This window comes from Rhipicephalus sanguineus, chromosome 5 (genome assembly GCF_013339695.2).
Source record: "Rhipicephalus sanguineus isolate Rsan-2018 chromosome 5, BIME_Rsan_1.4, whole genome shotgun sequence".
Lineage (NCBI taxonomy): Eukaryota > Metazoa > Arthropoda > Arachnida > Ixodida > Ixodidae > Rhipicephalus > Rhipicephalus sanguineus.
Genome location: NC_051180.1, coordinates 51,173,504 through 51,187,215, shown reverse-complemented (window position 1 = coordinate 51,187,215; position 13,712 = coordinate 51,173,504). Strand labels below are relative to the sequence as shown.

Below are 13,712 nucleotides of genomic sequence, written 5' to 3'. Positions count from 1 at the left end.
GGTTGTGTTCACGTACGACATAATAATCCTCATTTTTAGCACGACACATAAAGTAAGTTTATGCCGTATCATGAATCGCGCTATTGAACTTAAAGAGCTTAGCAGAGAATCTTGTCCGAATATGAAGTTTCACCGTTTGGCCGCGTTTCCAACTTTTGAGATATTTTCCCTTAACGCAGATATTTGCTACGAGTATAGAAAATTGAGACATTAACTGCTTTGAAGTCCCAAAACAAGCCCAAGCCAGCAGTGTTAGATATTTAAAAAAAATGTAAGTAGTGTGAATAAATAGAAGTAACAACTTTTGAGCAAGGGTATCTAGTTCACAAGCTTGAAAGGAACGTGACCAGATGCATAAGGCAAAAACAGCGTACACTTTACGAAGACTCACAGAAAAAAATACGTGGCACAGGGCCTCTGCCTCGTCTTTCTTCTGCCGGTCTTCCTAAAGTGTGCGCTGTTTTTACCTTATGATGAACAACCTACTAGCTCCAGATTTGTGACCAAATGTGCTAAAGTGTGAAATTTCAGTTGTTGGAAACCTTGCACCCAGTACTAGTGTGTTTATAGTTGACTGCTGATCTCGTTAGGTGTGCAAGTGTCTTGCACTCCGCAGTGAGATATGAAAAAGAAAAAGTCACTTTAAAAATGAACAGGCAATAAAATATTAGCTAAGCTCCACCTCAAGGGCCCCTCACCACCCTGTGTTCATAAACGAGGGAGTGGTGTTTTTCTCGCCTTCACTGCCCTTCCTAAAGGCGACATCTCCTCCTCGCCCCTTATTTCTTAAAAGCGCGTGTACAATGCAAACACTAAGTGTGGAGCCTATCAGGATTTCGCGCTTGCCGGTTACACACTGTTATCTCCGTTCGCGCAGTTGAAAACACACAAAATGAAATGAAATCAGTTGGTCGCGCAAGTTAGTCATCTCAGACAAGGAAGTACGGCTGGGCGGCTGCATGGCAGCGTAGGAGACAATTCACAACTCATATTTCGCGTATATGGACCTAATCGAGAGTATGTACCGTGATGACGTCACGTAAATCACTGTTCTTGCGTCACGAAGTGCGACAGAAAGACGAGAAACGCCAGGGGAGAATGACGCGCTCGTTTTTTTGTATATTCAGAGGCTGGTCAGGGGCCCTTTAACAAAGGATAAGCAGCGTACGACGCTGGGGATAAAGAACACGCACAGATCATTGTGCGCTCTTTGTCCTCGTCCTTCTCGCGCTGCTTTTCCCCAGTTAAATACGAACTAATTTGGCCAAATCAAGGTGCTCTTTATTCTAATCTCTTTAGCAATAAAAATGCAGATATAGAGTGATTTCGTTTCTCCAGAGCACAAACAAATGATAAAATCGTGTCGTAAGTAGAAAACAAAAAAAAAAAGATGATCAAAATTGCTTTTATTTCCAAAGGAACATATGCGCCATGTATGCAAATTCTCCAATCATGTGCTTTAGTCTCTCACGTCCTGCAAACCAAGCACGCATTATCATTTACAAATGTGCAGTGTTCGCAGTAGGACGTGTATTTTGCTGTTTCTTCTGGTCCGGATATAAAACTGACGGCTGTCTGCACTAAGGCCATGGTAATAATATTTCACAGGTATTTTGAGGCTACGCAGAATAGGGCGTACCTCTGTGAATGACTGAACGTTTGTGACTCGTGTCGTGTTGTATTCTGTTGTGTTTTCCCATTTGGTGTTCTTATTATTATTATGTTATTATATTATTTTTTGTGCGCTAAGTGACAAGAAGTACCCGGTGCCGCCGTAAAGGCACCGACATCTCTTATAGATGGTTTCAATAAAAAAATGCGTTATTTTCGGTGGGTGCACTTCTGATTCATAATGTTATTCTTTTCGAAGGACATATTCAGCCATATACAAAATAATCATTTGTGCGCATAAAATGTGAAGATTACGTTTTTTTTACAAGAAGAGATGATATCTAAATTCGAAACCCATTCAGCTGAGGGGTTCAGGCATTGGTTATGAAGGTTCCTGCATGGAAAATAAAATTACTGTTGTAGAATATTGCAGAACTGCGTTAAACCTGATTTCAATTCGCTATCTTTAGTTACAAGCATCCTGCCTTTCCTGGTTTTGGAAGTAAACATGCTGGTGACGCGTTCTGTGTGGTTCCCAACTTGACTGGATGTTTTGCAGGCTTTTGTATATAGCGCAACATAATGATGACACTTAAGCTGCCTGCAAGAACAAAATATAGGACCTGTATTGGAGATTCAAACTTTAAAGCGATTCTGCCCATTACAAATTTATACCCTACTGGAAGAATTCACACTTTTTGTATTGCCTCGCTGGCAACCTGTTATTTATAAATGTGTTTCAAGATACCCAGCATTTAAATATGCAGAGGCAACCCTTTCTAATCTTTCTAAGTCAGAAAAGCGCGTGCATGTATTTTTATAACGATTAACAGTGCTTCCAAAGTTAAGCCTGCAAGTTTTCCGTCACAATGTATCAACCGCTTAAACCTTGAATACGTAATACGTAATATGACTTCAATGTGTTTACTACTGTCTAACTGTTAAAACCTCTATGGTACATAGCAGTGACTGACAAAAGGTCAGTTGACGCTTTCCGATCAACTGTTCTCGAAAACTAACGAACGTAGCCTTGATGTTTAGAGCTTAAATAATTAAGCTTAGAAGATTGTAAGTGAAACTATAGCGATGCGACGAAAGACCGTGCTGTGTACAAATATTCAGATAAGAGGAAAGTTTTTATAGAAATAAAAATGACTAGATGGTTATCACACTGACTTCCTCTGACGGGTAATACGATGATATCGTATTCAGCAAAAAAAAAAAAAAACAAGAAGAGAACGCGCCTTACTCTGTGCTAGTCTCTACTCATTAGTCCTGACCGTAATTTACCTGAAAGAACACGTGCGAAAGTCTTTAGGCGGCGACACGGTAATGCAAACGGAAAGACACGAAGCGCTGAATACGCAGCTTAGTCTTCTATTCGCTATAGTTAAGTAGTTTGCATATGAATGTCGTTAATGAACTCTGCTGAATCGATGTAGTGTCCTAGTTGATTCAGGCCGAGTAGCGAATGTTCGCCGCCTTTGGAATATTCCTTCAGCAAATACTGTACTCTTATTGGGCGCTAATATTGCGGACACTGGACATAGCACAAGGCCAGGCGAAATGTTCGACCCATTCAACGAGAGGGAACGAGTAAAAAGCAATCATTCGTTTGGTCTGAAAAGACTCTTCAATGCAGCTTTCAGGAAAAGAATGTACCTTGAGAACATTTCATTCAGATATTTCGTACATTTCATTTTACAAAACTTTTTATTAGCTGCTTTGGGGTATATTCTTTGATTGAGTATAATCAAGCCCTTGGTGTAATATATATATATATATATATATATATATATATATATATATATATATATATATATATATATATATATATATATATATATATGTATATATATTATATATATATATATATATATATATATATATATATATATATATATATATATATATATATATATATATACATATATATATATATATATGTCACCTCTTGATAATAAATTCAGTTTTCATCCGTCGTCTAAGAAAATTTTGTGCAAGAAGTGTTGATCATGGAGTACCAACAAGCTCGAACCCACACCTTGTTGGTGTAAACGACACGCTAAAAATTGTTGAAACCGTTAGAGAACAAAAATCACATAAATCGCTGTGATTTACCTTGCAAACGTAAAGATACAAGAAAGATGATAAACCTTAGCGACAAATGTGTCTACATCGTCAACCACATTGACATGCACCGTATTTTATTGATTGATAATGCTTTCATTTTCAAAGATAAACGATGAACTCTTAACGTCGACTCTATGTACACGGTTACGTAGCCTGCAGTATCACATCAAAAACGTGGAGGGAGAAAAATCATTGAGGTAGTGAACAAAAGTTGACTTCACTGCTCCTGGGTTTATGCCAGTGCTGGGTAGATAATAAATAATCTAAATAGAATGCTTGATACAGAAAACGCCAGTAAAATTCCTGTATAGGATACTCGTGTCCGCCATTTCGAAGGTAATTCAGTTGTACCAACTTAAATAGATGAAACGTACCCCGTCATAACAAAGGCAAGTCAGAACTCTTCTGAGTCCTGACTTGCCAGATATATGACTCTTTTTAAAAAAAAGACGTGAACTCTCTTTGAAACGGCAAGTCTGTACTTGCCAGGTAAATGCAGCGTATATGAAAAAAGAGTAACATGTACTTGTTTTTTCTTAGAGCGTATAACTGCGTGGCTGCTGTCGATCAATAGATCTAGGCTTACATGTCAAGAGCTGAAAAGCATGTACATAGAAAAGCAACCGCATCTTTAACTTTACTGCCTTTACTCACTACTAAACAAAAAAGGAATAAGTGATTGCTTTGTTCCTGCATTCTTACTGCGTTGGTCATGAAGTTGGCGTAGCGTTGAATTTAAACAAATATGCTCTGATGTCAACTACATTTAGGTGTAAATTGTGCTGTGTCTGGTCGATTATTCGTGAACTGTCGAAGCTAATCTGAAAGAGCCCTAAGTACAACCATGATTTCGATAATTAAATTAGTTGTTATTTACAAATATACCCGCCGACACCTACAGCCATGGATGTCTTGACTACAGTGATGTCAACATCCGTGCAACAGAGAAGGCTACGGTCTCAAGCAACACATCAATGTGTCACCACCCGACTCAGGCCGAGACGCTCCATTGACAGCACATCGGCTGTACGCAAGACAACACAAAACATTATCAACGCAAACCAACACAAACCGTTATCGTAAGAAAATAAAAGGGAGTACGGCTGAACAAAGAGTGTAGATTTTGTTTCCCCGAGAACGTGAGTCAGTGATGGCAGCCCTTTTCAAAGCACAGCAGTGGACCGTTTCCCAGGGGGACCCAGCCAGTCCTTTTTTGTTCCGGCGTACGACTTCACGTTGGGAGAAGCAACAACAGGCGCCGAGACCACGGCCGGCTAGAGCATGTAATAGGGCCAGTAGAGTGCGTTGAAGAGGAAAAAGCCGATTGGGAAGGCGACCCGGCTCACTTGGTCGATCTGCTTTGCACGATGTCTGTAAGCCAAGATCACGTGGGTGGACGTCGGAATGGACGGCGACGTAGCCCTAGTTTTGTCGCTGTTTCCCTAGGGAACAAAATGAAGGAAGCCCCGATGAATTGGTTAGCGATCCGCTACACCGGGCATTTCGTTTAGACACGCTTTGAGCAAGTCGTTTGGGACGGCCTCCAAAGTTAGCCTTCCGTTGGCGGAAGCAGTTACTAACTACAAGAAGTAAATTAGCTCAAGTGCAATCAGAGCCTTCATTGCGTGCTCTCTGTTTTGATTGTTGTCTATTGTAGACGCAAAACTTCTGATGCAGAAATGTCAGCTTTCGACCTTCCTGTGTCTGACATAGGACTCGGTGGTGTGTCTGTAGAATGCAAGTGCCAGCGACACTCACTTCGACTGGTGTAGTTTGTGTAGCGAGGCCCATCTGGCCTAACCCTGCTCAGTACTAGTCAACTGTGCACCGCGCAAAAATATGTTTGTGCTCAATCGGTATTAAGTGTCTGGCTTTTTCAAATTTTTGCTCAACTAAGTTTCTAGACAAAGTATACTGCATTTTCGGACGCCCTTGACAAACAAAGACGCAGAGAGGCACACACAAATCCACGAGAGAAAGAGCGTCCATTTCGTTTGTGGTTTGCGCTTTCGCTTGTGGTTTTGTGGGTTCATCATGTTTTAAGTAGCGCACTGACGGACTAGCGCCCGTGTTGTGCACCTTCTTTTTCTCTGTCCTAGTCCGTCAGTGCGCTACTTAAAACATGATGAAATCCGTACCAACTAGCTCAAGTCTCAATTCTCATGCAGTTTTGTGGGTTCCTCACTGTGTCCTTGTTTTTCAAGCGCGTCCAAAAATGCAGTATGAAACTACAACTAGCCCAACAAACAACACTTCTATGTAAACACAGCCTAGAAGAACTATGAAACAAAACTATTCGATAAACTAATTTTACCTCAACAATATCTATACCTATGAAGATAATTTCACCTGCCTCGGATCTGGTCATTAGAGGCGAGATTGTAAAGGAGTGACACGACTAGAAGAAAGAAAAAAAAAAGGCATCTTTGCAAATTGTGAAAATATACAATAACAAAGCCGAAGTTTGGCGACAGTCAGAATTGCGTTACCAATTCAGGATCAACAAGGATCTTCAGGTGATTGAGTTTACATCTGTAATCACGTGTCACTGGTGATAAGAAGACCCTTTTACAGCAGGGCATGTCACTATAACAGTTTGCTTGACAAAACTTTATAACGGAATGTCTTTATCCACTGCTTATTATGGTTATGAATTTCGCTCACTAGAACATAGTAATGAATACCATTCAAAGAGCCATATCTCACTGAATTAAAAATTCGGCTATCGTGGTTAAGCTTGGCTGCGAGCGCTTCGAGCTTCTAAAAAATGTGACCGAAGCTGACACAATCTACCTAACGCCCCCAAGCGATGCCAGATGAGTCAACACTACTTACAGAGATCACTATTCTTGAACAAGGGTTTGTCGTTGGAGCCAACATCTCGACAAGTGGTGTTGTATTCTTCAAGGCAGCATCTGTAATTGAAGTTGCCGCACTGTTACTTGTCCAATTGGCTACCTCGAAGAAGACACGACCACTTGTCAAAACGTGGGCTCCAGCGACAAACCCTTTCGCCGTATACCGCAGAAGACTGCCGGATTGTGAAGTTGTGTGTGTGTGCTCCCTCTCTATTTCCCTTTCTTTACTCTTCTTTCAATCTCCCCCATCATTTTCCCCTCTGCAGGGTAGCATACCAGTTATTCTAAACTGGTGAAAATCCCCACCTTTCCTCTCTAATTTTCTTTCCTTCCTTCAACATTTAAACCTCGCTCAAGCGTCATTCTCGGCATCTTGAGCTTTCCTTACCACGACAAGGACAAGATCTTGGGATGCCTCGACGTCCCCCATGGATGCGGGCACAATAAGCTTTCTGCGTGCGAGGTAGGAGACGAAAGTGAACTCGAGCACCGCGGCGAACACGAACATGGTGCACGTGCCCATCCATACGTCGAGCGCCTTCACGTACGACACCGGCGCCAGGTTGGCCTGGTGGTCGGAGCTTTCGGACGAAATGGTGAGCAGCGTGGTGACGCCCAGCGTGATACGAGCCGGTATGGCGTCCACGTCGAGCCAGAAGGACACCCACGACACCACCACGATGAGCGTAGACGGCAGGTAGGACTGCACCAGGTGGTGACCGATGGAACGCTTCAGGTTGAGCTCAGCGCGCAAGCAGCTGTACTCGCCTGCATTCGGGTAAAAATGCAAGTGAAGAGAACGCGTAACAACGATTTCATTTATCTACCGATATCAATAATGTTTATTATGGCTTTCCTCCCAAAACGATGCTATGATTATGAGAGACGTTATGGAGGAGGGCTCCAGAAATTTCGACCACCTGGGGTTCTTTAACATGCACCTAAATCTAAGCACACGGGCCACTAGCATTTTCCCTCCAATAAAGTGCGGCCGCCGCGGCCAGCATTCGATACCACGACCTTCGGTTCGACAGTCGAGCACCATAAAAACTAGTCCGAAGCGGCGGGTTACCGATACCTACGCTAGTATGTGCTCTTGTTCCGTAAACGAAAACGGGGCATTTTTTTAAACGTTGGCCTATCGGCATAAACTGTCAAATATACAAAAGCAAATTCGAATTATCTGGAAACTGTGGCTGTTTAGCTTAACGATTTAACGAAGCTGATTCTGAAATGTTGTAGTTTTCAGCCCATAATTTTGGATATTCGGCAAATCCGAGCTTTTGTTTCATCGCCATCTTCATTTTCATAACCAACGCCTTCTTTCTTCCTCTCTTTTACACCCACTCCCTAACTCTAAGTATCCGGTCAGGACGTTTATTCAGGCCTACTTGTCAGGTTTTTCATCATAATAAATCTTTCTCCTCTCTCCCTCTCAAGATCGTTGTCTCCATGAGTACACATATATTTAGCGTAAAATATCGCATCTGAGAGCGCGGCCCCCAACTCTACTCGGCTGCAGCTCTAGGCCAACCCGAAGCAGCTCACAGTTTGCGTAAGAACATTTACTGAAACCTATGGCGAATAAGTTCTCCAACATATGAATGAATTGTTAACACATACGTTCACTGCAGTTCCACTGTGCTTTTATGCGTGCCACCCTACAAAGACACGACTACCGTGATATAGGTCGATTGCATCAGACCATTTTATTATGCTCAGGCATACGGTGTCGGCTGTCTCGTTTTTTCAGATCTCGGACTGAATTATTTTTCATAACGGGCGTGTAAATTGCTTTGAGAGGGGACCGAAAATATATCAAGATTTGTTGTTGTTGATTTTAAAAAAATTGCACATCATCTCCTCCCACAGGCAACCATGGTGGAATGCGAAAGCATCGCGGGGGGTGCGCATCGAGTTTCCGTTCCTCTTATGTGACTTATGGAACGGTGGTTCTCGAGGCGTTTGAATTACCGCTTGCCGACGCTGACGTTTACGTTTGGCTTCCCGAGCCTTCCTCTGCTCCGCGGTGGTGGCGCTGCCTGCTGCAACTGGCGCCGACGGTGACGTTGTTCATGGCGTTTTGCACACCGTTGCACAGAGAGAATGACGGAAGCAGAGCGAACACGCGCTTTCGCAGCCTCGCAGCTTTGAGATTCGCTTGCCGGCGTTGCCGTTTAGGTTCAGCTTCGCGAGCATCCATAGCGCCGTTGTGATGGAGAGTGAAACGCTTGCCGGCGTTGCCATTTACGTTCAGCTTCGCGAGCGTCCATAGCACCGTTGCGACGAGGTGCAACGCTTGCTGGCGTTGCCGTTTACGTTCAGCTTCGCGAGCGCCCATAGCGCCGTTGCGAAGGAGAGCGTCTACATGCGCGCTGTCTGCTACTCACCGAACATGGCAGGCCCGACGCAGTGACGAAAGTCTTCGTCGCGGAAGTGCTTGTTGCCCACAAGACTCGTAGCCGATGGCTACTTGCCGGTTCTTAGCTTTAGAACTCATGCTTCACGCAGTTTCTTGTCCCGCGGTTACTGGTGCAAGCTGACACTGGGCTCCGTTGCGTAAGCCCGGCACTGCGGCACCGAGCGGTAGAGCCCCATGTTCGTCGCCTTCGGAGGTAGCCACTCTATTACAATGGTTTCAATTGAGCAGAAAATGAGAGAAAAACTTCGGTATTTGAACAGACCGCAGTGCATGTGGTACTTGAAAAGCGTTTTCAAAGCACGCGGCAGCGCTCCACAAGCAGCCGACGCGGCCACTGAGACCACGTGATCCTGCCAAGCACGTCACGCCGACGGGGGCGCCGCCGTTTCCAGTGGTGGGCCTCGAGGCCAATATGTTTTTCAATGTATTATCACTACCCGTACTAACGGTGCAACGATTTCAGCACTAACTATTTAATAGCTAACGTTGTAGCCCGACCTGAGGAAGAAACACAGCGGGAGCCAGAGTTGCTAGCATCAATACATGGATTGCTTGGCGATGCGCCGCACGCAATTTAGGCACTTGGAAAACAAGACGAGACGTGCGCAGATTGCGTGCACAACAAGCAAGACAGACTATCTCTATGGATAGTCACTAATACGGGGTTAACAGTCCAGAAATAGGGGGTAATCAAAATGTACAGCGTCCTCTGCCGACAAGCCCGTAAGATCGATCCGCCATCTCTTGCTGGGCGCGAAAACGAAACCTGTCGCATATCGCAGCCTTTCAAGGGATAGCTGCTTGTTTTTTGTCTTCCTCCTGCGATGACTTCTCAATGCTCCGCGCGCTGTTCTGGCAACTAGGGAGGTTTGACCATGCCGGGAACTAGGTAAGACTGCTTTTAACCGAATGGTTACCCGATTGAAGAAAAAGAAAAAGTACCGACGCGAACTTGTCTCGTCAACAAGATCGGCACTGCGCTTTGGTTCGGAAAATACTGCGCGCGCAAAATGACTCTTTAACCTGAGTTCTTATTTCCCCGTGCAATTTAGTTGCACGCATGCAATACAAAGTGTAATTGCAGAACAAAATTTCGCTACACGCATTTTAAACAAATCGACGTCGCACATGCATGTAAGAGCATGATTGATCAATATTTGCATGTCGGTATTGCAGATCGACGGAAGCGATTATTTACGCATATAAACGTGTGTAGGGTTCCATCGATGGCATAGGCTGAGAAGCACATGCATTAAATACTAGTGCTACAGACGCTGCTGCTAGCCTCCCCGGAATATCATTGCCGCCACACGAGACTCGATCGGCGCAAGGGCCCCAACATACATCTATCTCTATGCAAGCTTCGCAAGGCAGTGTGCGCAGAAATACATAGACCGCATGCCACGACTGCCCTCAGCTTTACACCCCCTTGTCCCTCCCCTTTTATTATTGGGCTAGCTATTTTATGGACACTCTCGGCAGGTTTTCGTCGTCGCCGTCATGTCCCACATATATATATATATATATATATATATATATATATATATATATATATATATATATATATATATATATATATATATATATATATGTATTGTGATGACGAAGAGCGGCACCGAGGCCCTGGCGCGCGGGCAGCTAGAGCGAGGGAGAGAAAGACGAGGACAGAAGATAGAATAGCTGGCCCAGGAACGGGTGCTGTCTCTGTGTCTCGTTCATTACAATGGCGCAGCCTCCGACGTCAATCGAACCTTGATGCGGAAGCCACGTGTCCTCGAGGGTCGTCAGCAGCGCGGGTCTATCCATCCAAGGAACGCCGTCCACGCTTCCTCTATCATGGACTCCACGACTCGACTGCTGCTGCCGCTACTTATCGAATCATCCGCGGACGGCGTCCATGCCTCTTCGGTGGTTCCAGCGTGCGACCTTCCAGGAACCTTGCTACCACTTTCGCCTGAGAATGTGCACGGGCTCCTGTCGTCTGGGAACGTCGCGTACACTTCCCGCAGCACGCATCCCGTGCCCTTCCAACGCGTGACTCTTTCAACGCGTGAGCATCCAAGGGACGCCGTGCAGGCTTCCTTGGACGTGGATGTTGCCATCGGGAGTACCGCTACCACAGCATATTCCGGGGACCTGAATCCTCGCTCCTTGTGCACCTCATCCGACAGCGCCGCGGAGCTGTTGCGTACCATCGCACAACTCCGCGTCGAGATTAACACCTGGATAGCGCGGTGCTCCGAGCTTTATCCTGCCGCTATCCCATCATTGTGCACAATGAATGCCCTGTTTGCTGCAGCTGCCTCACAAGGCCTTGAATCCTGCTCAGTCCAGAACCGTAGAGAGCTCCGGTGTGCCCTGACGCAGCTCGCATCTCAACTGGGCTCCTTGGCGTCGGCATACTCCAGATTTTCGTCTGCTGCCCCACCGTCGTCGGCTATCTGTGAGTTGCCGAAGTTCTGCGGCTTGCAGAACGACGCCAACAAGTGGGTGGCGACCGTGAACGCGATCGGAGCTCGCGAGTGCTGGACGGATCAACAGAAGTGGTCCGTGGCCATAGACCGCCTTCGGGACGGTGCCGCGGCGTGGCACAGGTACGAAGGCGTCAGGCAGTAATCCTGGACCGAGTGGAGCTCCAGGCTCATAGCTGCCTTTGGACCGATTGATCACCACCTCAGTACCACCACCCAGTCTAACCTCACTGCTACCGAGGATGGAGCTCTGAAGGGGCACCACCTCGAGGAGGCTGCAACTGTGCATTGCAGCTCACCCACAGACAGTGCCTCAACCTGCCCTGGGACAAGCACACAACTGAGTCTAGGCCTACCACCTCAAGTCACGGACTCGGCGTCGGTATCCAACGCCATAACATCCCTGCCGGTGGCCGAGAGCGTTTTCCCTCCACATCTGTCGGAAAAGCCACCCTCATGCTCGTCGTCGCTTGACCATTTGGAGGCACCGACACTTACAATACTGCACGCTCTACCATGCAACGAGCCGTGCTTTCCGTCGGTTCAAACGCGATCCTCTCTGCCCAGACGAAGGCGGATCTGCGTACCTCACAGCATGCACTGGCAGAACGCAAGAATGCTTCCAACTTGCTGCGAGACGTCTCTCCAGAAGCCGCCAATGAGTCTGACACGGCGGAGATCGACCTGCCTGTGCAGCACAAGTCTTCTGCTGTTGGAACGGCTTCTTGCGAGGATGCCCCTGCTGCGCGCAGCGCGTCTTCAAGAAAAGCTGACTTCGGAACGGCGGGGTGGTGCTCCACAGCGACAACGCTGCAAAAGTACAAGCGGTGTCAAAGGTCAACGCGTGAACTGAGCTTCCCGTTGCCACAGACGTCTAGTAAGAGACCTAGACGCCCCTCGAACCACTGCAAAAAACGCAGATGGCCTCGTTCGGTGCAGCAAGTGGCGCTACAGGGCCCACCACGTCCTGCCCTGTTCTGCCAACTGCGACGGGATAAACGTGCGAACTACATACGACCACATTATATCAACCAGGGTCGCCCGCCAGAGCACGCTGAGGCACCTTCTCAAGCCAAGTCGCCGCGGGGCCTGGACCGACCACCGCCATGCAGCCAGTGTCGCCGAACTGAGATATTTATGACTTATCCACACGCCAAGTCGCAGCGTGGCCGGGAGCGACCACCGCTATTCAACGAGTGTCGCCCACCAGAGGCACTTCTGGCAAGTCTCCCAACCAACTTGCAGCGTGGTCGGGACCGACCACCGCGATGCAGCCAACACCGCCCACCAGAGCGCGGCACCGAGGCCCTGGCGCGCGGGCAGCTAGAGCGAGGGAGAGAAAGACGAGGACAGAAGATAGAACAGCTGGCCCAGGAACGGGTGCTGTCTCTGTGTCTCGTTCATTACAATATATATATATATATATATATATATATATATATATATATATATATATATATATATATATATATATATATATATATATATATATATGGCTTTATTGGCTCGGCCCCGGAGCATAGGTCCTTCAGCCTACTATCGGGAAGCTATTTATATACCACATTTACCGCTGCCGGTAGAGCAGAGCTCGGAAGCGCTTCAGCGTTGTTTTCTTTCTCCCCAGCGAGATGGCTCGAAGGGCGCGCTTGTCGTCGCCCCGCTTGTTGCGATGCGCGCGCGCCTCCTACCTCTACCACCTGCATTTTACCCTACAAGGCATAGTCGCCTATGCGCGCGCACTTATCTCGTGATGGGGCGATTTGTAGCTCTTGTTCTTTCACCGCAATGTTTGCGTCGAAGTTACAGAGCGCACGAAGGTCACTTCACTCGCTGCAGCGGCCGCATTTGCGAAAGGAGCGCGCTGCTCAAACAACTGTGACAGTCGTTACTTCGTGACAGTCGCTACTTCGCACTCGTCCTGCGTGTGTCTTTTCGTGCGTCCAATGTGCCTGAGCAGCGCACTGCAAGTTTCGAGCTGTTCGCCGTTCTTCCCGTGACATTACAATTTGTTCCTATCGAATCTATTGCTTCACCCTTGCGGTGAAACTGTAAAATCGGACCCCTGCTGCCCCAATTGCCCATCTACATATGCAGACCTGCCACACTGCCTTTTCTACTGCCCAACTGCTCAGCAATCCAGCTCTTATCCTCCCCCTTTCCTTTCCATCACCACCTGGCTCGACTGGATCGGCGCCGAAGGGGAAGAAGAACAGCGTC

The 13,712-nt window shown here is 46.6% G+C and overlaps 1 protein-coding gene across 1 annotated transcript in view; it reads right to left on the bottom strand.

The window, feature by feature from the left end:
• Nucleotides 1–3,588: 3,588 nt before the first annotated feature.
• Nucleotides 3,589–13,712, bottom strand: part of LOC119393622 (glycine receptor subunit alphaZ1) — a 231,411-nt gene continuing 221,287 nt past the window's right edge. Inside the window, exons 7-8 of the mRNA XM_037660731.1 lie at nucleotides 6,991–7,370; nucleotides 3,589–5,186 (exon numbers count right to left, since the gene is read on the bottom strand). Coding sequence (XP_037516659.1) covers nucleotides 5,019–5,186; nucleotides 6,991–7,370 — 548 coding nt within the window. The 3' untranslated portion in view covers nucleotides 3,589–5,018. The remainder of the gene's footprint in view (nucleotides 5,187–6,990; nucleotides 7,371–13,712) is intronic.